The sequence below is a fragment of the Malania oleifera genome, chromosome 8 (genome assembly GCF_029873635.1).
Source record: "Malania oleifera isolate guangnan ecotype guangnan chromosome 8, ASM2987363v1, whole genome shotgun sequence".
Taxonomy (NCBI): Eukaryota; Viridiplantae; Streptophyta; class Magnoliopsida; order Santalales; family Ximeniaceae; genus Malania; species Malania oleifera.
Genome location: NC_080424.1, coordinates 690656 through 712156, shown reverse-complemented (window position 1 = coordinate 712156; position 21501 = coordinate 690656). Strand labels below are relative to the sequence as shown.

Genomic DNA, 21501 nt, shown 5'->3' with positions numbered 1-21501 from the left:
GAACTAACTAATTCGGTCACCCGAGGCCATAATGAACGTGAAGGTTCAGGTGCCCGGGTAGTTGAAAAGTGTTCTGACACTGGTTCGGGTGCCCAAGGAAGATTTGTTCAAAAAGGTTCAGGTGCCCGAGGAAGATTCGTTAAAGTCAACAAGTTGACTTGTCTAGGGTTCGGTCACTCGAACTCTCTCAAGATTTTCATTAAGTCCATTTTTTCTTGAATTGATTCCCCTGATATAATAAGTGATGTTGAGGACTATAAGCACTGAGTGTAGGTATCTAAAGTCCAACTAGGGTTAATATGAGCATACCTACCTATCTTGCATGATGCAAAATATTACAGGTCATAGGGTGTATAGTTCATAATAAATATTAAATCCTAGAATGAAGAAAATGAAAGATAAATACAAATATAACACAGAAAACTTCATTTTTTGGCACGAACACCGCACACCATTGTGGTATGTCTTTCAATCCTAATACACGTGAACAGTGAACCTGCATGCAAGCCTTAGTACAACCATCAGCACCAAGAGTATTTGTTATGATCAAAACTGGGCGTGACTTATTAGGTCAACAGTTTCTTCAGAAACATTTTTTTTTTCTTAATTCGTACTCTTCAGGAATATGATTTCAATTACAATATGAAAATGAGCAATAATTTACCACCTCTTCCGGAGGTTAAATGTACTACCTCATCTAGAGGATAAATGTCTCACCTCTTTAGGAGGTTGATTTTAACATCTTTTTGGGAAGTTAAAAATATACCCTCTTCACAAGGTATTTACCATCTCTTCTGGAGACTAGATACATAGTCTCTTCAGGAGGTCTATCTTATCATCTTTTTTAGATACACTTTAAAATTTAAAAGACATATTCTCTTATGAAGAATATTATACTCTTATAGAGTAAAACTTACAAGAAATAAATTAAATAAAATTTAAAGAAATATCTCAGATAATTAGAGTTTCGTGCTCATACCGTGTTGTAAAATATGCAGAAAAATAAATAGAGATAAGACAAAAATTTTATGTGGATTCAGTTATGCCTACTCTACGGGTGAATTGGATAAAAAATTTTACTATCTTAGGAGGAATTACAAGATGATTTAGAACCAATCTTACAAAATATCTTTTTTTTCTTTGTATTTCTCCTCTTCTCTCATCTTTTCTATTCGTTTACACACTTCAAACATTTTTTTTTTATGTGTGTATATCAAAATGAGAAAGAGAACCCTTTTATAAGGCAATAAAGATAAAACATAATGTTTATGGTGATAAAAAATAAAGAGTTTGGCACATTAATTTTTATACTTTTCTTAACAATGTATAAGTTTTACTTTATTTTTTTGAAAAAAAGTAATTATCAGACTTATATTCTCTTCAAGAGGACGGGCAGAAGAAGAAAGAAGTCTCATTTCAACGACATGGTGGTTTTAATTCAATGCCTGTGCTTCTCAGAAAGCAATTCCCTGTTTGATGTAAATTGAAGGGGTTCCATTTGCAGCAAACATGGTGAGATCGGGGAGCCGGCCATCACAAAAGCTCCGAGTCTCTCTGGTTTTTGTGGTGAGGAATGAGACGGGCTTCACCTTCTTCGTGCTTCAAACCCATAGCGTTCACCTCTACACGCACTCACATGCTTTCTCTCCTGCTCAAACAGACTTCAGAACGCCGCCCAGCTCAGCAACTCCACTCTCAGCTGACCGCCGCCGGCAGCCGCTGCGCCGACGACATGCCGCTCTGGAATGCTCTCCTCCGACACTATTCCCTGGGTGTCTTCCCCCAAGAATCCCTCTTCCTTTTCAAATTCCTGCAATCCTTCTCTCCTTCTCTTTCCTTTGATAGCTTCACCTACTCTTTCCTGCTTAAGGCGTGTACCAATCTCCGCTACGCCGTTGGGCGAGTTCAGCTTCACGCTCTCACTTTCAAAGCTGGTTTCGAATCCCACGTGTACGTACAGACGGCTCTGGTTGATGCGTACTGTACTTCTGGGTCGTTGCTGGAGGCCCAAATAGTGTTCGACGGAATGCCTCACAGGAACCCCGTGAGCTGGAATGTATTGATTACTGGTTTGATTAAGTGGGGCGAGCTCAGCCTCGCTCGCTCTCTCTTCACTCGGATGCCAACCCGGACGGTTGTCTCCTGGACTGGTGTCATTGATGGATACGCGCGGAATCATCAGCCGAGAGAGGCACTCTCCTTGTTTGGGACAATGGTTGGGCATGAAGGCGTAAGACCTACCCAAGTAACTATGCTGGCCATTTTCCCTGCCATTTCAGGTCTTGGGGCCCTTCCCATTTGTCAATCAATCCACGCCTATGCAGAAAAAAAGGGGTTTACAACACGTGACATCCGTATTATGAATTCCCTCATAGATGCATACGCAAAATGTGGGTGCATATGGAGTGCGTCTAGAGTTTTTGAGGAGATAGTAGCCGATGTGAGAAATTTGGTGTCCTGGACGTCAATCATATCTGGGTTTGCAATGCATGGGAGGGCGAAAGATGCGCTTGAAAATTTTGAGAGAATGGCGAAGGCATGTCTAAGGCCGAATAGAATCACATTCTTGAGCATTCTACATGCCTGTAGTCATGGAGGTTTGGTTGAGGAGGGGCTTGGATTTTTCAGAAAAATGACAAATGAATATCAGATTATTCCAGATATTAAGCACTATGGTTGCTTGATAGACATGTTAGGGAGGGCTGGGAGATTGGATGAAGCAGAGAGGATTGCTTCTGAGATTCCTGCTGAGATTGCTAATGTAGTCATCTGGAGGACAATTTTGGGTGCTTGTAGCTTTCATGGTTATATTGAGATGGGAGAGAGAGTCACAGAGAAGATAATGGAGATGGAGAGAGCACATGGTGGGGATTATGTTCTTATGTCCAACATCTTTTCTGGTAGTGGAAGATTTGATGATGCCACAAGGGTGAGAAGATTGATGGACAAGAGTAATGCCTCCAAAGTTCAAGGCCTTAGTTTGGTCTGACAATCTGATCGATAGATGAACAAAATGAAGTGAAAGATGGGGTTTGTGCCTTTGGTAACGTGGCCATGCTTCAAGTTACCTATCAAAAAATCCAAAATGCAAAGGTCTTAAGGGCCTAACTTACCAGCATGGGTAAGCAACCCCAAATCACTCATCTAGCTTCAGAATCTTGATTGCCTCCCATTGAAACACATACAAAAAGGAATGTGCTGTCTCACCTATTTGTATAAAAATAGTATTCATGGATATCTCCACATACCGTAAAGATGCCAAAAGGATATGAGGGAGAATTGGCCAAAGATTGCTCACAGATCAGAGGTTATTGATCATTGCAGGTGGTGGAAACTGGAAACACCATTGCTCCATTTGGTTCTTGGAAAATATGGAGGAAAAGAAGAAAATTAGGAAAAAATCCCCCCCCCCCCCCTTTTTTTTGGTTGTCTTGGAAAATGAGAGAAAAAAAAATATATTGTGAATGGGTGAGCAAAATTTTCATTTTACATGTCATTAACCTTTGATTTTTCTTGATTTTCAACCATATTTGAATAAATCTTCATTCTAATTTATATTAACATAGAGAGAAAATATGAAAAATTGATCTTCATCTTATTTTCTTTTCTTTTCCTTTCCTTTCTCTCATAAAATCTTTGATCCAAATTAATGAACCATATCTTGCTTTCTTTTCCTTTCATTTTCTCTAGCAAAATCCTTAACACAGATGGAGCCACTGTGGCTTGTTTGGATCAAGGGTTTTGGCTAAGAAAAGGAAAGAAAAATAAAATAAAAAGGAAATATTTTTTATATTGTACTTTCTCTTTATATCAAATACCTTAAAAATGACAATTTATTTGGACATGATTAAAAAGTCATGGAAAGTCATAGGTTAGTGATGTTGAAATCAAATATTTTTTCATTATATATATATATATATTTATTTATTTATTTATTTTTACTTTAGTCGTCAACCAAAATAAAAATGTGGTTTCCCTTATATTTTTCTCTCTTTTCTAATGTTTTCTAAGTTCAAAATGAGGCAGCACTATGGTTTTGTTGAGAGCTAGAGAATATTTTGCCTTACACCTCCCTTTTCTTTTGTCATCTTTTGTTTTCACTTTTATTCCTGATAGCTTGAAACTGAGCAAGAAAATATCTATAAGAATCTTGTCTTGTAGCTATTTAAGAAATATTCTTGCATGTAATGCAGTTATTGGCCATGAATTCGGTGATTTTGTCAACATGGGATGAAAAATATTTCTTAATATGGTTAAATATATTTCTTAAATGCTATTTACAAATAGCATGATTAAGAAGAACGATTACCCATGCTCTGGGTTTGGGAGTAATTTAGTGGTATTGTAATAGGTAGGGAGGGGGTGGAGGTGTCTCACCTTCAATTTGCAGATGATACTATATATTTTCTTGAGTAGAATGATAACCAATGATCAAGGTTTGCAGTAATTTAGAGGTTTTATGATAGGTAGGGAGTGGGTGGAGTTGTCTCACCTTTAATTTGCAGATGATGCTATATATTTTTTTGAAGATAGTGCTATGAAATTCTGAAAGGTTCTTAGTTGAGAATTCTTGAGAAGATTTTTTGGGAGTAAAGATCAACATGGCAAAGAGTGGGGTGATCAATATTAATATGGATCACAGTGTTTTGGACGGTTACGAGGCTTTAGCTGGCTGCAGATCTTTGGCTTGGCCCTTGTCACAAGAGTGTATAGATAGGAGACTGGAGGGGTGGAAGAGGGTGTATCTATTGATAGGAGGTCATATTATACTCATTAATCCTTCCCCTTTCTAATATCCATTTTTATATTTTTATCTTTTTTTAGAGTTCTTGTGAGTTTTGAGGGTAGCGAGTGTTTTGGAGAGGCTTATGAGAGATTCTTTTGGTCTGGCCTGACAGATGATAAGAGGGATGACCTTGCTAGTTGGGATGTGATTAGTAGACCAATGTTGAAGGGGTTTGAGGCTTGGTAACGTGGTTTTGAGAACATTTCTTTAGTTAGTAAACAGTTATGGAGAATCCCTTTAAAGATGAATCCCCTTTAGTACAAGGTGATTAGAAGTATTGTGTTTGTTGGAATGGTTGGTATATTAGAGGGAGTGTCTGTGTCTCTCATGCAAGTCCAGAGAAGTTTGTTTCCCAAGTTGCCTAGTTGTTTTTTACTCTCACTCACTTCAAAATGGGAATGGCTATGAGAATACCTCAGAGGCTTTGGTGCCTTGTCATTTCATATTTTCTTTCATCCATAATGCCTTGATGTCATCTTTTGATTCTTAACAGGGGGCAATTGTATTTACAATTTCTGCTTTCTTAAGAACCTTGATGAAAAAGAGTTTGATGAGCTATTTTTTTAGGCTTTTTGACAAAAAAAAAATTATTAGAAAGAGCAGAATGTACAAGGAAAAGAAATGAGATGGAAAAAAGGGGAGAATAGAAGTCCTCCCTTTACATCAAAATAAAATAATTACGAAGCTTCCAGACTGAACCCAAACCAACTCAATGCAATAGAGCCAACCAGTCCTGCTGCATGTCTTCCAAAGAGATATGGCAGAAGAATTCATTTGCTGACACCCACAAGATGCAAGATACACCATTCTACTCCAAAGCAAATTATTAGAAATAGACAGACATAGACACCTTTGAGATATTCTAGCATTCCTCTCCACGAAACACACCAAACAATAGCCATGACAGTGCATCGCCAAAAAGCCTTCCTATCCTATCCTTTACCAAAACCTCTAGTGGTGATACAAAATGGCTTCAATGTGAAGGGGCATGCCCAATTCTTATCAAATATACTAAATTTATTCCAAATAGCCATCATGAAAATGCAATGAAGAAACAAATGTATGCATCTCTCCACTCCTCAAGCAAAGGACACGAATGTCCGGTGACAGGTTTTATTTTGTCTTCTCTTCTGGATCAAATCATTGGTGTTGATCCTTCAAGTTTCACAGTCCAAATGAAAGCGTTTATTTTGAGGGAGCTTTGGCTTTCCAAATCATTGGATACAAAACAATATATCTGCAGTTGGGTCATGAGTCAAGTAAGAGAAAAAGGATTTACAAGAGAATTCCCCATAAGTGTCTAAGCTCCAAACCCTCTTATCACTCCCCAAATGAGCATGAAAGAATCAAGCCACCTAGTCAAAAGGGCCAACACATTTCTCTCTCTCTCTCTCTCTCTCTCTCATTTAAGATTTCTCCCAAAATGGAGATTCCAAGAAAGTCCATCTCCTTGCAAAAGAAGAAAAGCAGAAATGAATAGATAACTGAAAATGACTGCGAAACGTGATAGAAAAAGGCATTTCCCCCACTCAATGATCTTCCCAAAAGCGAATTCAGTGCCCATTTGCTGCTGAATATTGGGCTTTCAGAAGGAAATAATCATAAATCTGAGAAACAAACTTCCAAGGAATTGAATTAGTAATATTTGTTCCCACTTTAGCATCCCACCCATTTTGCAGTATTCCAAATTTACTGCAAATACCTTATGCCAAAGAGAATTAGGTTCTAAAGGAAAGTGCCATAACCATTTCCCCACCAAAGAGATGTTTTGGGACACCAAGTTACTAAGACCCAAGCCTCTCTCCCTTTTATGCCTACAGTCTCCCATCCTACAAAATGATCTCTACTACCCTCTTCCACACTCGACCATAAGAAATCCCTCATTAATTTCTCAAGCCTCCATACCTATCTCACAGGGATCCTAAAAAGAGAAGGTTAATGCAAAGGCATAGAAGATGAACAAACATGAATGAGAGTAATACAACCTCCTAGAGTGAAAATTGCTGCTTTTCACCGCCTCAGTCTCCTAGTCACTCTCTCAAAAGCAGGGTCCTAGAAAAGAGTCGGCATTAATTGGGGTTACTACCTAAGGGACCACCTAGCTAGGTAATAGGCCAAGTCAAAATGGCACACTCCACTAGCCTAAGAAAAGGATCCACATTAATGTTAAGACCAACCAAGCCACTCTTAGAAACATTAATTCTCATCTCGGATGCTTTCTCAAAGATTTGTAAGATAGTCAACAAATTAGAGAAGCCCCTCTCATTATCACAAAGGAAGAGAATATTATCATCAGGGAACTAAATGTGTGAAATTATGCAATCCTCATAACCTACCTTTATCCCCTCCACCAACCTTCTTGTCTACACCTATCTCAACCATCTTGCTGAAAACATCTACCACAATAGCAAAGAGAAATGGAGAAAGGGGATCCCCCTGTCTTAGACCCCTAGATGCACAAAACCAAGACTTAGCCTCGCCTTTAACTAAGACAGAACATTTCACAGAAGATAAACAGCTTCTAATTCCTTTCCCCTCCACTTCAGGTTAAAGCCTTTTCTAGCCATAACCTTGTCCAAGAAACTCCAACTCAGCCTATCGTAAGCTTTCTCAAAGTCCAATTTCAACACAAGACCCCTCTTCTTTCTTTGAACAGCATCCTCAACCCCCTCATCAGCTATCAAGGCAGCATCTAGGATTTGTCTATCACCTATAAAAGCACTCTGGCTGAGAGAGATAGTGTCCTCCAGAACATTAGCCAATATTTTAGATAACTCCTTAGCCATAATCTTATAAACACTAGTTTGATGAGCTCATCACCTTGCTGAACGATTTGGATTTTCTTTTCCTTATTCGAGGGGTGATTCTAGGGTTTGGTCAGGGATTGTTTTGGTTCTTTTTTGCCTAAGTTTTTATTTCTACATTTATTTTAATCTTCAATTCCCTCTGTTTTCCTTGGAATAATGTCATTTGGAAGGCTGAGGTCCTTTTAAAATCAGGATTCATTTGGACTTTGACTAATAACAGCATTAATATGAATGACTCAAATAAGTAGACCTTATAAAGCTGTCAGCCCAGATATCTGTATGCTGTACTTAAGAGTCTAATGAACCAATGCACCCTTCTTTATCCATTGTTGGTCGGCATGACAGGTTTTGTGTACCCTGTTTTCTATTTTTGGTGAAACATGGGTAGCTGGCACAGTGTGCATGAATTCTTTTTGGTGAAGTACTGGGGTCTTGGAAAGATTAAAAAAGGAAATGGTCTTATGGATGTGTGCGGGTTATGCTATTCTTTGGACATGGGAAAGATAAAAAAAGGAAATGGTCTTATGGATGTGTGTGGGTTATGCTATTCTTTGGACATGGTGGAATGAGAGAAATGCACAAATCTTAAATTGTAAAACTAAATCTTTGCACTTGTAATGGAATAGAGTAGCTTTCTTTCCCTTATTTTTGAGCTCACTTTTTGGGAATTTTTTTGGGTTAATTTTATTGTTTGACCTCCAAAGTGACTCGAGAGAAGTACTTTTAGTTGTTTACTTGAGGATGTCTTGTCCTCCAAAGTTTATATTTTTTGTTTTTGTAAGGCATGATATACATTGTTGGCCCACAACCTAACAATTTAAGCTTTTAGGTAATGTGTTATTCTAACATGGTATTGGAACCAGGTTGTTAGGGGGTCCTAGGTTCTAGTCTTGTTGCCCGTGTTCATTATTTGTTTGTTAAGAATTATTTTGTTCCCTATAATGCGGGTTGTTTATCATTTGTTTCTCTCTCCATGTGCTGTCAGGCTGCATGTGCAGGGGACTGTTAAGCATGATATACATTGTTGGCCCCAAACCTAACATCTTAAGCTTTTAGGTGAAGTGGTATTCTAAAATAGTTTCTTTTTTAATGAATGAAATTTTATTATGAAAAACAGAAAAAAAGTAGCATGACCCTATTTGTGTGTGTACGTAGTTGGTCCATTGAAGACCCATTAGGCTGGGGCTATATAACTGGATATACCTTCCCTTATTCCCTCCTATTTGCAATTATCACCATTTTTCCCATTAGATTTATTTTCTCGATCCAAGAAATCTAATTTTTTTTGTGTTAGTAGTTTTGAATTATTGCTAGCAAGGATGTAATGTGTAAGCAAGATAATGTCAAAGATTGAGGCTAAGATGTTGTTTGCGCCAAATATATGTACCCATTATAGAAGCTACTTCGATGGGGATTAGGCATATGCCAATAATTTGGCCTAAATGGCCAACAACTGGAGGAAGATAATCATCCATCTAAAACTTAATGAAGATTAACAGCTTGGCCTAAACCAGAGCAAGGTGGATTGCCCATGTATGTCAGGCAGGATGTCGCCTGGGTTGAGTCATCGATCAGTGAATCACAATTTAAGGAAGTTAGTTAAGACACAATTGAAGGTACAGGACCCAAGAGCAGTTGTATAGTTTGGAGTTTGAATTGTGGAATAAGTTTGTGTGAATCTCAAATCCATTGTAATCAGGGTTCGAAGCTAGATGTGCCATCAATAAATAGCCTTGTAAAGATGGAAAGAGGGTTCTCTTTGGATGGATCATTTTTACAATAATATAGTTTGCTGCTGCCTTTATCCTTTCTCTCTCTATCTTCATCTATCTTGCTCCAGTCCCATCTTCCTCTCTTATCACCTTCTCTCTACTTAATCCAATCTCTCTACTCATCTTTTTATCCCCCCAATTTTACAAATCCTATGATTCACTTCTCTCATTTCCTTTTTTTGTGAGGAACCCCTTACTTGATAAGGCACTCATACCTTTGAGGGGATGACTTGAGTTCCCTTACCTCACTTTTTTGCCTCCTATTCCAGTCATCTTTAAAAGGGACTTATTTTGTATAAAACAGATGCATGGGTGGAAAAATGAACATTACATCAGTTTGTTAGGATGTTGAGAATTGGAGGTTACCTATATAAAAAATTGGATGAGTATGTGTGTTGTATTTTGGCTCTCGTCCTTGTGTGCCACTTTATTTCTTTCTCATTGGATGTGGCCTTGTTTTTTCTCTCTCCTACCTTTTCTTTCTCACAATGAAGCACTGATTTCCTTTCATCATTTTCTTGGCAATTTTTGAGATTTTGTCTTAGATTTAAGGATGATTTTGTGCCAATGACTCTTGAGATGAAACTTCCTTGAAACAATCATCACTAGGTTAGAAAATGGAACTTTTCCCGTCGCTGCTTTTCTGTTATCTTCTTAATTTATTATTTCTTGATTTTGTGTATTCTCTTAAAGCTCACCTTTTTTATTCATCTTATGAACCTTCACTTTTTAGTTCGGATTGATGGAAACAATGCAAATCCAAGAGTAAGCGAATGCCTTGAGGGGAGAAGCTCCTCAAAATCAGCAAAAATGATTCTTGTATTTGCTTTTGCTCCTCTTAATTTGTTGTCTTGCATGCATTGGCGTGCAACGACTAGATTCTTGGTGATGAGATGAAGCAAATGCTAGAATCCGATGGATCCCCAAAAATGATTTTAATTCTTCTTCTCAAGCTTATTCTTGTAATGGTTTAGCCCCATGGTTAGCACTGCCTCTAACCGTAAGATCCGTAATAAGGGAAGTTTTAGAGGGCAAGGAAGAGGTTTCTATAGTGGTTGTGGTAGAGATAGTGTATTAGGATGACAGTTCGTTTTGGCAATTCTCGCATTTGTGCACATTGTGGCAAGGATAAACAATTGTTGTTGGGATCTTTATGGGAAACCAACTTGGGTGGTCAATAAGTCTCTCATCGAGGGTGAGTCTACCCTTGACACTTCAAGTGCACTTAGCCACTCCATTAGGGAATTGAGTACCTCATATGTCATTCTGTCGCGTCTCGAGAAGACTGTAACTATCTTGTTTGCATGGTTCAACAACTCCAAATTCAGTCTTCTATATCTAGTGCTATTGTCGCTTAGATAGCTGGGCTTCTTGCCTATTCAACTTGCTCACCCTAGGTTAATGATTTTGGTGGTAATCCTAATTTATTTCAATCCTTGAAATCCATTGTTTTACACTCTAATGTTACTCTTACTGACAGTTCGGTTACGCTAGTTTCTTGTGGTAATATTTCTTTCATTTCCTTCTATTCCGCGTTCTTTTGTGTTATAGATGTGTAATGTGTAAATTACCCTTTTTATTTAGTTCAACTAACCACCATACATGTTTTTATGACCTTTCCTTCTCACTATGTTGTTCAGGATCCCTGAACAAAGAAGAAGATTGGTGGAGGGTTTGAGAAGGATGGATTGTATTATTTAAATGATGGTGGTGGTGGATCCAATTCTATTTCTAATGATGGTGTTTATCTAGATCAGTGGCATTTTCATTGGATCATCCATCCTTCAAAAACTTTAACAGGTTTGTTCAAGTCTATTTCTCGTTTTGTGTCTCAATTAGGATATCATATTAAGATGTCTTTTGCCTAGAGTCTAATCTTGTAGTACATTATTGTTATCTTTTATTCATTGAGATATTGGGGTCTGTGTGGAGTTAAGAATTTGACTGGTTATGAGTATATTGTGCCCTTTGTGGATGATTTTTTGCATATGACCTGTATCTATTTGTTAAAAGACCAGCTTGTATTTCTTAATGTATTGACTTAATTTTATCAGCGCACAAAAACATAGTTTGGCTATTATCAAAAAAAAAAAAAAACATAGTTTGTAATTAGTATTAAATTTTTGTTCAGATTATGCACTTAAATTTGTTCAAAATGAGCTCCAATCTTTTTGTTTGGCCAAAGAGATTATTCATCAAAGATCATGTGTACATACCCCTCAGAAAAATATGTACATATGCCTCAGTAAAATGGAGTAGCTGAATGAGAAAATAGGCAGTTATTTGACACAGCATTGTCTCTACTCTTTAATGTTGGCGTGAGCTGTGAGAGATTAATTTTTTAGCTGTAGATGTAAATCCTTAATTGCTGTGATATCTGTATTACCAAAATAGGATAGGAATTTTTCTATTTAAATGTATTCTTTCAATGTAAAAAATATGGGAGAGGAAATAAATCATTGCAGAATTAACTGCAGAATTAACATGGTATCAGAGCAAGGTCGTAGGACCTTTGCTCCAATTATCCGGTGAATCTGTTAATCGCCAGGAACTGCCAAACGACGATGACGAAGAAGGAACAGCTAGCTCTTGTCCAGACAACAACGATGACGACGGAACCACCAGCTCTGCTACCGCACCGACGAAGGAACCACTAGACGATGACGACGATGAAGGAACCGCCAGCCCTGCTACTGCCGACAACAAACACCCCTCATCAGCAAAGGTGTTCCGGAAACACGATCACTGCAACGACAGACACCCTGACTGGGCCCCCCAAACCAGCCAAGAACCTTCCCGATTTGCCTCGACGGCACCATGATTGTGAACAACATGTCTGATCTTCAAACGCTTCAGCAAACTCACCTAACAGACACGTCCTAGCCCTTCAGACGCTTCAGCGACCTCGGCTCTTCGCCATCGCCGGCCACCAGATCGCTGCTGTTGCTGTCGTGACCACACTTCGCCGCCGATCTCTCTGAAGGCTCTTTTGTCCCTTCAACGCAACAACGATCTCATCATCGTTGTCGGAAGACGCGCTGTTTACCAGCATCTTTGAATTTTCTGGAGCGACGTAGCTGGATTTATACCCCTCTTGTTTTTGTTTTGTCTACTCTCCAACACACGTTGATTATTATAAGGGAAAAAATTTTCTCAACAACCGCACACTCTCACTCAATGGCCGATACAGACTCCCATACTGATGCATCTTCGCCTTCCTCCATCCTAGCCAACTTGACCACAAAAATGACTGAAGTTTTGAGCAAAGTTTCAGTCCCAACCCAGACCGTCGATACTACTACTGCACCGATCAGTATCAAGTTGGATGGTACCAACTATGCTCTTTGGTCTCAAGTTGTCGAGATGTACATTTCCGGTAAAGAAAAACTAGGCTATATCAACGGCGATTGTTCACCACCGCTGTAGTCAGATTCTTCCTTTCGAAAATGGCGTACCGAAAATGCCATTTTCAAAGGATGGTTGATTAATTCTATGGGTTCGACACTTATTGGTAATTTCATTCAATTTCCCACTGCAAAATCAGTCTGGGATGCCATTGCTACGACTTATTTTGATGGCAGTGATACTTCTCAAGTCTACGATCTTCGGCTACATGTGGCTCGCTTGTGACAAGGTGGCAGCTCTCTTGAGAAATTTTACACCTAACTACAAGGACTCTGGCGGGAAATAGATTTCCGCTGTCCGAATCCGATGGAATGCGCCACCGACATCCATCACTACAATAACATACTCCCAGAGAATCGTGTTTACACCTTCCTTGATGGTCTTGATGATTGCCTTGACAACATCCGTAGCGATATGCTTCAGATGCGCCCATTTCCTTCCATCGAGCAAGCTTATGCTCATGTTCATAGGGAGGCTCTTCGATAGGTAGTCATGAGCGCTGGCGACTCCGACAATACCTCTGGCACGGTTTTGGCCACCTAGTGTCTGAAATTGATTTCAGCCACCTCACCCTTTGCTGCGATCTCCAGCCAGTTGACCGGAAAATCCACTACAACCTCTAAGTCACGGACTGTTCTTGGTGGAATGAAATGCTCCTATTGTGGCAACTAGTGTCACACAAGTGAGAATTGTTTTTAAAAAATTGGCTATACTGATTGGTGGTATGAGTTGCAGGCAAAAAAAAAGAAGGATTTGGTGGGTGCGAACACGGGCAAGGTGGCTGTAGCATCAGCCGAAACCCACCTTTCCTTGATTCCCTAGGCCGAGTCTTCCCAAAATGCGGAACCTATCTCCAATATAAGTAGCTTTGGTTCTGGTTTAGTTATCTCCTCATGTGATGTTGATCGTGGTGCCTGGCTTCTTGACTCCAGAGCCACAGACCACATGACTTTTGCAGCTGCCGATTTTGCCATGATATCTCCATCGTGACGCACTAGTGTTGCAAATGCTAATAAGGGTGTCTCTCCGGTCACAGGGGCCGGATTTGTGTATTTGTCTCCTTCCCTCCAATTATCAAAATACGTTACTTGTACCATCGCTTTTGCATAAATTACTGTCTGTTAGTCAAATTACGACAGAATTAAATTGTGCTGTCTTAATTTATCCTACATTTTGTTTTCTTCTGGATATTCTCACCAAGGAGATAATTGGGCGTGGTACTAAAAGAGAAGGGTGGGGGGGGGGGGGAGCTTTACTATATGGAAGACGTCAGCGTGAGTCATGCTCATCACATATAGAGTGATGGGAAGGAACGACAAATCTGACTATGGCTTCAACGTTTGGGGCATCCAAATTTTAGTTATTTGAAACATTTACTACCTGATCTTTTCCCTAATATGGAGTTGTCTGACCTTAAATGTAATACCTGCATTTTAGCAAAAAGTCACCGTACTTCATATCCGCTAAGTATGAATAAAAGCACTATTCCCTTTGCTTTAGTTCACTCTTATGTGTGGGGTCCTTCTCCTATCTCTATTGGGTCCGGTGTTCGTTGGTTGTTATTTTTGTTGACGATTGTACTCGTATGACTTGGCTTTACTTGATGACACATAAAGATGAAGTGTTACACATATTTCAATCATTCCATGCAATGATTCAAACTCAATTTTCAGCCAAGCTATGCATTCACTGCTCTGATAATGGTGGTATGTTAATCAACTCTTTCGCACCTATTTCAAACACCATGGACTCGTTCATGAGACATCGTGTCCTCAGACTCCTTAGCAGAACAGTGTAGCTGAGTGGAAGAACCGCCATATTCTTGAAACTACACGAGCTTTACTACATGGAGCTCATGTGCTGACTCAATACCGGTTTGATGCGGTGTCCACCGCCGTATATTTACTCAATAGACTACCCTCCAAAGTCTTAAATTTTAAGACTCCACTCCAGGTTTTGGCGTCCCATGTCTCCCTACCCACAACCCTAATGCTTCCTCCCCGAGTATTTGGGTGTGTGGCTTATGTACATCTTCACAAAAATCAACGAACCAAACTAGATCTGTGTGCTCTCCGTTGTCTTTTCTTGGGCTATGCCATGCACCAGAAGGGATGTCGGTGCTATGATCCCTCTACCCAACGTATCTATGTGACTATGGATGTCACCTTCTTGGAGTTCGACACTTTTTTCTCGGCCCCCAATTCTTCTCTTAAGGAGGAAACACGAGATGAAGAGCAGAATTGGTTGCACTTTGACTGGCCAAACAGTGAAACAGTGGCAGATGAAGCACCAAGTCCAAGGCCAGTTGAGCCCACAAAGTAGAATACATCTTTAGGAAATAATACGCCTTCGGAAATTGAATCAAGCTCCCTCCATTCCTTAGTACCTACAGTCCCATCTCCTGAGAATATCCCTTAGGTTAGCACTCTAGACACACCTTCAAATACAAGTGACTTGAATACTCCTGCTGGATATATATTACCTTTCAGGGAAAATCGTGGCAAGCCACCGAATAGATACTCTCCTGATATTGAAAAGCGAAGATCACAGTATCCAATTGCCAACTACGTGTCTACCAGGAGATTATCCAAACCCCGCAGAGCATTTGTGCATGTACTTTCCTCAAGTCAAGTTCCAGCTAGAATTTAGGAAGCCTTGTCTGATCCAAAATGGACTCGGGCAATAAAGGAAGAAATGGAGGCACTACTAAAGAATGACACAAGGACCATAGTTCCGTTACCTGAAGGGAAGAAAGCAGTAGGATGCAAATGGGTATTTTCCATCAAACACAAGGTAGATGGATGAAAAATACAAAGCAAGACTGGTTGCAAAAGACTATACACAGACATATGGGGTAGACTACCAAGATACTTTTTCACTAGTTGCGAAACTGAGCACTGTAAGGATATTGTTATCTCTGACCTTGACTAGCCATTACATCAATTTGATGTAAAAAAATGCCTTTCTACATGGCGATCTTGAAGAAGTGTACATGGACCTTCCTCCGGGCTACACGACATCCATTTGAAACCAAGGTTGTGTGCAAATTGCAACGAGCACTATATGGATTAAAACAATTGCCTCGGGCGTGGTTTTGGCGGTTTAGTTTGGCAATGAGGAAATACAGATTCAAGCAAAGTAACTCAGACCGTACACTGTTCCTGAAGCACAAATTGGTCAAGGTAACCGAGTTGATAGCATATGTGGATGACATGATTATCACAGGAGATGATGAAGAAGAAATATCCAGATTACAGAAGGAGTTGGCCACCGAATTTGAGATGAAGAACTCGGGAGGACTCAAGTACTTTCTGGAAATTGAAGTTGCCAAGTTCAGACAAGGAATATTTCTTTCCCAAAGGAAGTATGTGTTGGATGTATTAACTGAGGTAGAATGTTGGAGTGCAAGCCAGTGGATACTCCAATTGTCCAAAACCACAGACTTGGAGAGTACCGACGGATAAAGGGAGGTACTAAAGGTTAGTTGGCAAACTTATATACCTCTCACATATTCATCCAGACATTGCATATGTTGTAAGCATAGGTAGCCAATTCATGCATAATCCTAGTGAAGATCATATGGATGTTGTATCCTGAATGCTAAGATACTTGAAGTCCTCTCTTGGGAAGGGACTTATGTTTTCAAAGAATAGTCATTTAAGAATTAATGGCTATACAGATGCAGACTGGGCTGGAAATATCTCAGACAGAAGATCTACTTCAACTTATTTTATGTTTGTGGGTGGGAATCTTGTTACATGGAGAAGCAAGAAGCAGAAGGTGGTAGCACTTTCCAGTGCCGAAGCAGAATTCTGTGGAATGGCAAAAGGGCTTTGTGTACTATTCTGGATCAAGAGACTACTTACTGAACTAGGCTTCACCTCTACTTCAGGAATGGATCTCTTTTGTAACAACAAAGCTGCTTTTGCAATATCTCATGACCCAGTCCAACATGACCGTACAAAACATGTGGAAGTGGATTGACATTTTATCAAGGAAAACTTGGAAGCAAAAATAATTCGATTTCCATTTGTGAAGTACGAAGACTAACTAGCAAACATACTCACAAATGTGGTATCAAGCAAAGAGTTTCACAACTCACTCGACAAGTTGTGCATCAGAGACTTGTATGCATCAACTTGAGGGGGAGTGTTGGCGTGAGCTGTGAGAGATTAATTTTTTAGCTGTAGATGTAAATCCTTAATTGCTGTGATATCTGTATTACCAAAATAGGATAGGAATTTTTCTATTTAAATGTATTCTTTCAATGTAAAAAATATGGGAGAGGAAATAAATCATTGCAGAATTAACATTTAATACACATGTTCCTCTACAACCTTATAGATAGATGCTCTTCTTACGACCTTTTGAACAAATTCTCTTTCTATCATGTACTAAGAAACATCCATGTTCACTGCTGTGCATTGTGTCTTTGGGTGCGTGTGTTTTGTTCATGTTCAACGTATTGATCAAGACAATTTCTCTCCGCATGCTGGTAAATGTGTGTTTGTTGTAACTCAACAGCTCCAAAAGGATATAAATGTTATGATCCCCAAACTTGCAGGAAATATGTTAATGTGATGTATCTTTTTTAAGGGGACACCTTATTTCTCCGTTGCTGGGTCCTTCTTGGAAGAATCTATTTTAAGTTCATCAATGATTTTTGATTCCCCCTTGTGTGTTTATCCTCTTGGTCCTACTCTTATCCCTCTTTAGAAAACTTTTGTTCCTCTTCCGAATCCATAGTTACTCACCCAAGGAAACAATTAAGGATTTATGAATGACAAAAGGCAAGCACAGACATTGCTACCACCATGCATCTGTCTCTTTGCCCATTGTTGTTTCAAATTCTGGTTATAGAGATCCATCCTATTGTGATTTGGATTTGACAATGGTTCTCTGTGAAGGTACTCAAACTTGTAGTTGCTTAATCTATTGCTCATTATCTTTCAGTTCTTCACCTTCCTAATCCTATGTGTTCTTTTGCTCTATGTTGATGCACTTACTATGTCTGGTTGGAAGTATGCAATGGATGTAGAAATGGATACTTTCATCATTCGAGGGATATGCGACTTGGTGGATATTCCTCTTGGTAAGGTGCTGGTTAGATGTTGCTGGGTCTATGCCATCAAATATGTTCCTGACAGCTCTATCAAATGGCCTAAGTCTCGATTGGCTGCCAAGGGGCACACCCAAACATATAGTATGGATTATTTTTTAGACATATCCTCTTGACTAAATTCTGCTTGTTTATTGATCTTGTTGTCAGGTAATTTTGGTTGACCCTTATATTGGTTAGATATGAGGAATGCCTTCTTGTATGGAGATTTGCAAGAAGAGGTATACATGGACTAAACGTCCTGGTATGTTGCTATGGGGAGGCTGGTAAAGTATGCAGATTGCATGAGGCCATTTATGGACTTAAGCAGTCTCCCCGAACTTGGTTTGACAAATTTAGCGTGGTGGACTCTACATTTGATTCTATCAAGTGCTACAATGATAATTTGGTCTTTCTTGTAAAAAAGAGGCACTTGTGGTACTTCTAGTAGTTTATGTTAGCAGTGACCCAAGCAGGATTGGTGATGTGAAGCAGTGGCTTCAAACAAAATTTCAAATTAAGGACTTGGGTATCTTGTGTTACTTTCTTGGGTGTAAGAAGGGTTGCCTCAATTTCAGTGGAAATATGTCTTGGGCTTGCAAGTGAGATCGGTATGTTGGGAGCTGTTACTCTTATGTTCCTAATGCGAAGTTGTCTAGGGATGTTGAACCAGACATTGAGCTGAAATGTTGGTATAGACAGTTAGTAAGTTGATCTAATTGACTTGGACTAGACTTGATATATCCTTTGCGATGGGGATTGTGAGTCAATTGATGGGAAAATATCGAACAGTCACTGGATGCTATTTGTAGGATTCTACAATAATCGAAAGGCTCTCCTAGTGGAGATTTGATATATAAATGTAGTAGAAGCTGTGAGATCGTGGATACTCCGATGCAGATTGGGCTGGCTTTGTTGATGATCAAAGTTTCATTACTAGGTATTGTACATTTATGAGAGGTAATCGTGTTGTATGATGTAGCAAGAAACAAACTAACATAACAAGATCTTGTGTTGAAGTGGAATATTGGGCTATGAATCATGCTATGAGTGAGTATGAGGTTGAGATCTCTTATGTCAGATAATCAAGCTGCCATTTATATTGTTAGCGACCCACTATTCATGAGAGCAAAGCACATTGAAGTTGACCCTCATTTTGTAAGGGATGTGCTGAAGAAGGTTATTAGGACTCCATTTGTAAAACAGTTAGTCAGGCAGTGTTTTCATGACGGATTTATTTAAACCTGCTTTATCTAATGATTATATTAAGGTAGGGTTGGGTGATATTTATACACCTCTAGCTCAAGGGAGAGTGTCATAAGTGAATATGCTATTTTAGCAGTTGTGGTGTCGTGAGTGGGGACATTTTTGTTGTCATGCCTTTTTTAGTATAAATATATTAGAGGGCAGGCCTGGAGTTGTTCCTATGCTCCAAGAATCAGCCACCTGCTTTTTCCCTTTGTTTTTTTGTTCTTCTCTTCTTCTCTTTCTCACCTCGACCTTTACCACATATTTCTTTAGTGATTCTAGAATTAATTTGAAACCTTTCTTTTTCATCTGTATTTTTTGTTTGTAAGAACCAATCAGAGTGCACAAGCTAGGTAATTGCATTGGCAATAACTATTCTTGCTTTGACAAATGGCATGTGATTAATACTCAAGCAAGTGAACCGATTGGCATTTGAGCATACTTTAATGAACATAAAGCAGATAAATCCCCCATAATCTTGCAAATATTAGCAATACTAATGAATTTGCTACATTGACTCAGTTTACTACTGCATATGTTTCTTAAAGTTCCTTCATTTCTTTTTTTCCAAGCAGGTAGTTCCCATAATGTTGCAAATATTAGCAATACAAATGAATTTGCTACATTGAATCATAGTTTACTACTGCATATATTTCTTAAAGTTCCTTTTTTTTTACCCCCATATTCTGGCATGTATGTCCTTGTGGCCTATTTAGTTTCTACTTAAACTTTTTATGCACATGTCCTGTGTTGCAGCTGAGGTTGGACCAAGCAGTCGTGAGGTTCAAAGTTCAAACCCTGCAATTGAAAATGGGAAAAAAGAAGCCATTTTGTTATCTTAAGACCTAGCTTTATTTATTTATTTATTTATTTTTTTTTTTCTGAATACTCGGTATATATGAATAACCTTTGAACCTACAGAAGTCAGGAAAAAATTGATTGGGTATTAATTCTTCTGAAAGTTAAACTTGCAGATCAATGAGACACCAAATTCCTGACTTTCTGCAGATGATGGAACTGGAGAGTCCTCATGAACTGGAGACAATTAGTAATAATGTTTTTTTTTTTTGTATGTAATCAACTTATCATATATGCTGTGGTTGAGAGTTTATAGATGCTTCATTCTGCAAGTGAGTGCAGCAGCAGCAGTTCTCTGGAATGGATGCTCCTCGACAAGTGTGTCCCTTCTTCTTCCTCTGTATTTTACTCTCCCTTTTTAAAATCAGTAATGAAGCTTTATTTACTGTAATTTGTTTTACCTGTTTTGTGGGCTTTATGAATTTATCAATCTCCCCTCCTCGGCCCTCACCTTTTTAAAGATTGATTTACATATATTCATCTCATCTTTTCATTTAAGAAGAGAGAGAGAGAGAGAGAGAGAGAGAGTTCAGATTCTTATTACATGTATTTAATTAACAGTTAAAATTCTATTTTCCCTGACTTCAATCATTTTGCATTTTTTTCTTATAGATTAGATTTGAAAGTATTTCTGTTTTCTAAATTTCCATTAGACATTAAACAATGCGAGGGTTTCGTGATTTCAGGTTCATGTAACACAAGAAGATCAGGAGGAAAAACAAATGATTGTGCCATCGGTCACTCTGGATGAACCGTGATCAATCTGAGTACTGAACAGCGTCGTATTGGAGTGAGAACAGCAGCACAAGAAGCACCCCAGGGCCAGGGGCACCTCTAATTTGTTACATACAAGTTCTACAATTATGATCCATATAATTCTGGTTACATTCTCCATTACACCCTCAAGAATTTCTGAAAATGTGGGGTTTCATTCATTTTGATACAGACATACATATACATACATACATACATACATATATATATATATATATATATATATATAAAATAGCTTGTGTCTGAGAATTGCCCCATTCAAAAATTTCCCCTGTTCTTATAGGTCAAGGACGTTGCGTTTTTTTTTTTATTTTCTCTTTAGTATGCATGGAAATGCTAATTCCTCGTTTTGGACGAGCAAAATTAGCTAGGGTCCTCGTGAATTATTTTGTACTAGCTACCGTACTAGACGAATTTGATCATCATCAGAACAAATTTTGCGTAGTGAAACCCCAATCAAGTTATACTGCATGAAGACATTATAAACTCACTGCTTTCAAGTTGTTTTAAAGCATACACTGGTGCGAGATTGATTTATTGGTATATGTCCATATGGGTCTTCTGCACTTCAATTAATAAGCATGTGCATGACTAGCTAGCATTATATATATTAAATATATTATATGTAAATATAGCATGTAACGTTCTGTTTTAGTATGTACATTTTGGCGTGCTTAATAATAATAATAATAATAATTTATGTTATTTTTAGTTCCTAATATATGAGAAGTACATCAATTTAGTTTCTCAGTT

At 38.7% G+C, this 21501-nt stretch overlaps 2 protein-coding genes across 5 annotated transcripts; one reads left to right on the top strand and one right to left on the bottom strand.

The window, feature by feature from the left end:
* The first annotated feature begins 1385 nt into the window (after nt 1-1385).
* LOC131161950 (pentatricopeptide repeat-containing protein At1g09220, mitochondrial) lies at nt 1386-21036 on the top strand. Of its 4 annotated transcripts, none has more exons than XR_009138654.1 (4): nt 1402-3121; nt 11006-11165; nt 20231-20292; nt 20661-21036. XR_009138654.1 is itself a non-coding variant. In XM_058118002.1 (2 exons), the coding sequence occupies exons 1-2, from the start codon at nt 1510-1512 to the stop codon at nt 2987-2989; spliced, it is 1386 nt and encodes a 461-aa protein (XP_057973985.1). In that variant the 5' UTR covers nt 1386-1509; the 3' UTR covers nt 2990-3561. The 4 variants fall into 4 exon arrangements, 1 of the variants encoding a protein (XP_057973985.1); XR_009138653.1 differs by having other exon boundaries at nt 1437-3121; nt 20091-20292; XR_009138652.1 differs by having other exon boundaries at nt 1437-3121; nt 19873-20292.
* Nucleotides 6340-7572, bottom strand: LOC131161750 (uncharacterized). Its single transcript, XM_058117709.1, has 3 exons — nt 7377-7572; nt 7123-7272; nt 6340-6488 (listed from the first exon to the last, which is right to left on the bottom strand). Exons 1-3 carry the CDS (start codon nt 7570-7572, stop codon nt 6340-6342), a joined length of 495 nt encoding a protein of 164 aa, XP_057973692.1.
* Nucleotides 21037-21501: the final 465 nt, after the last annotated feature.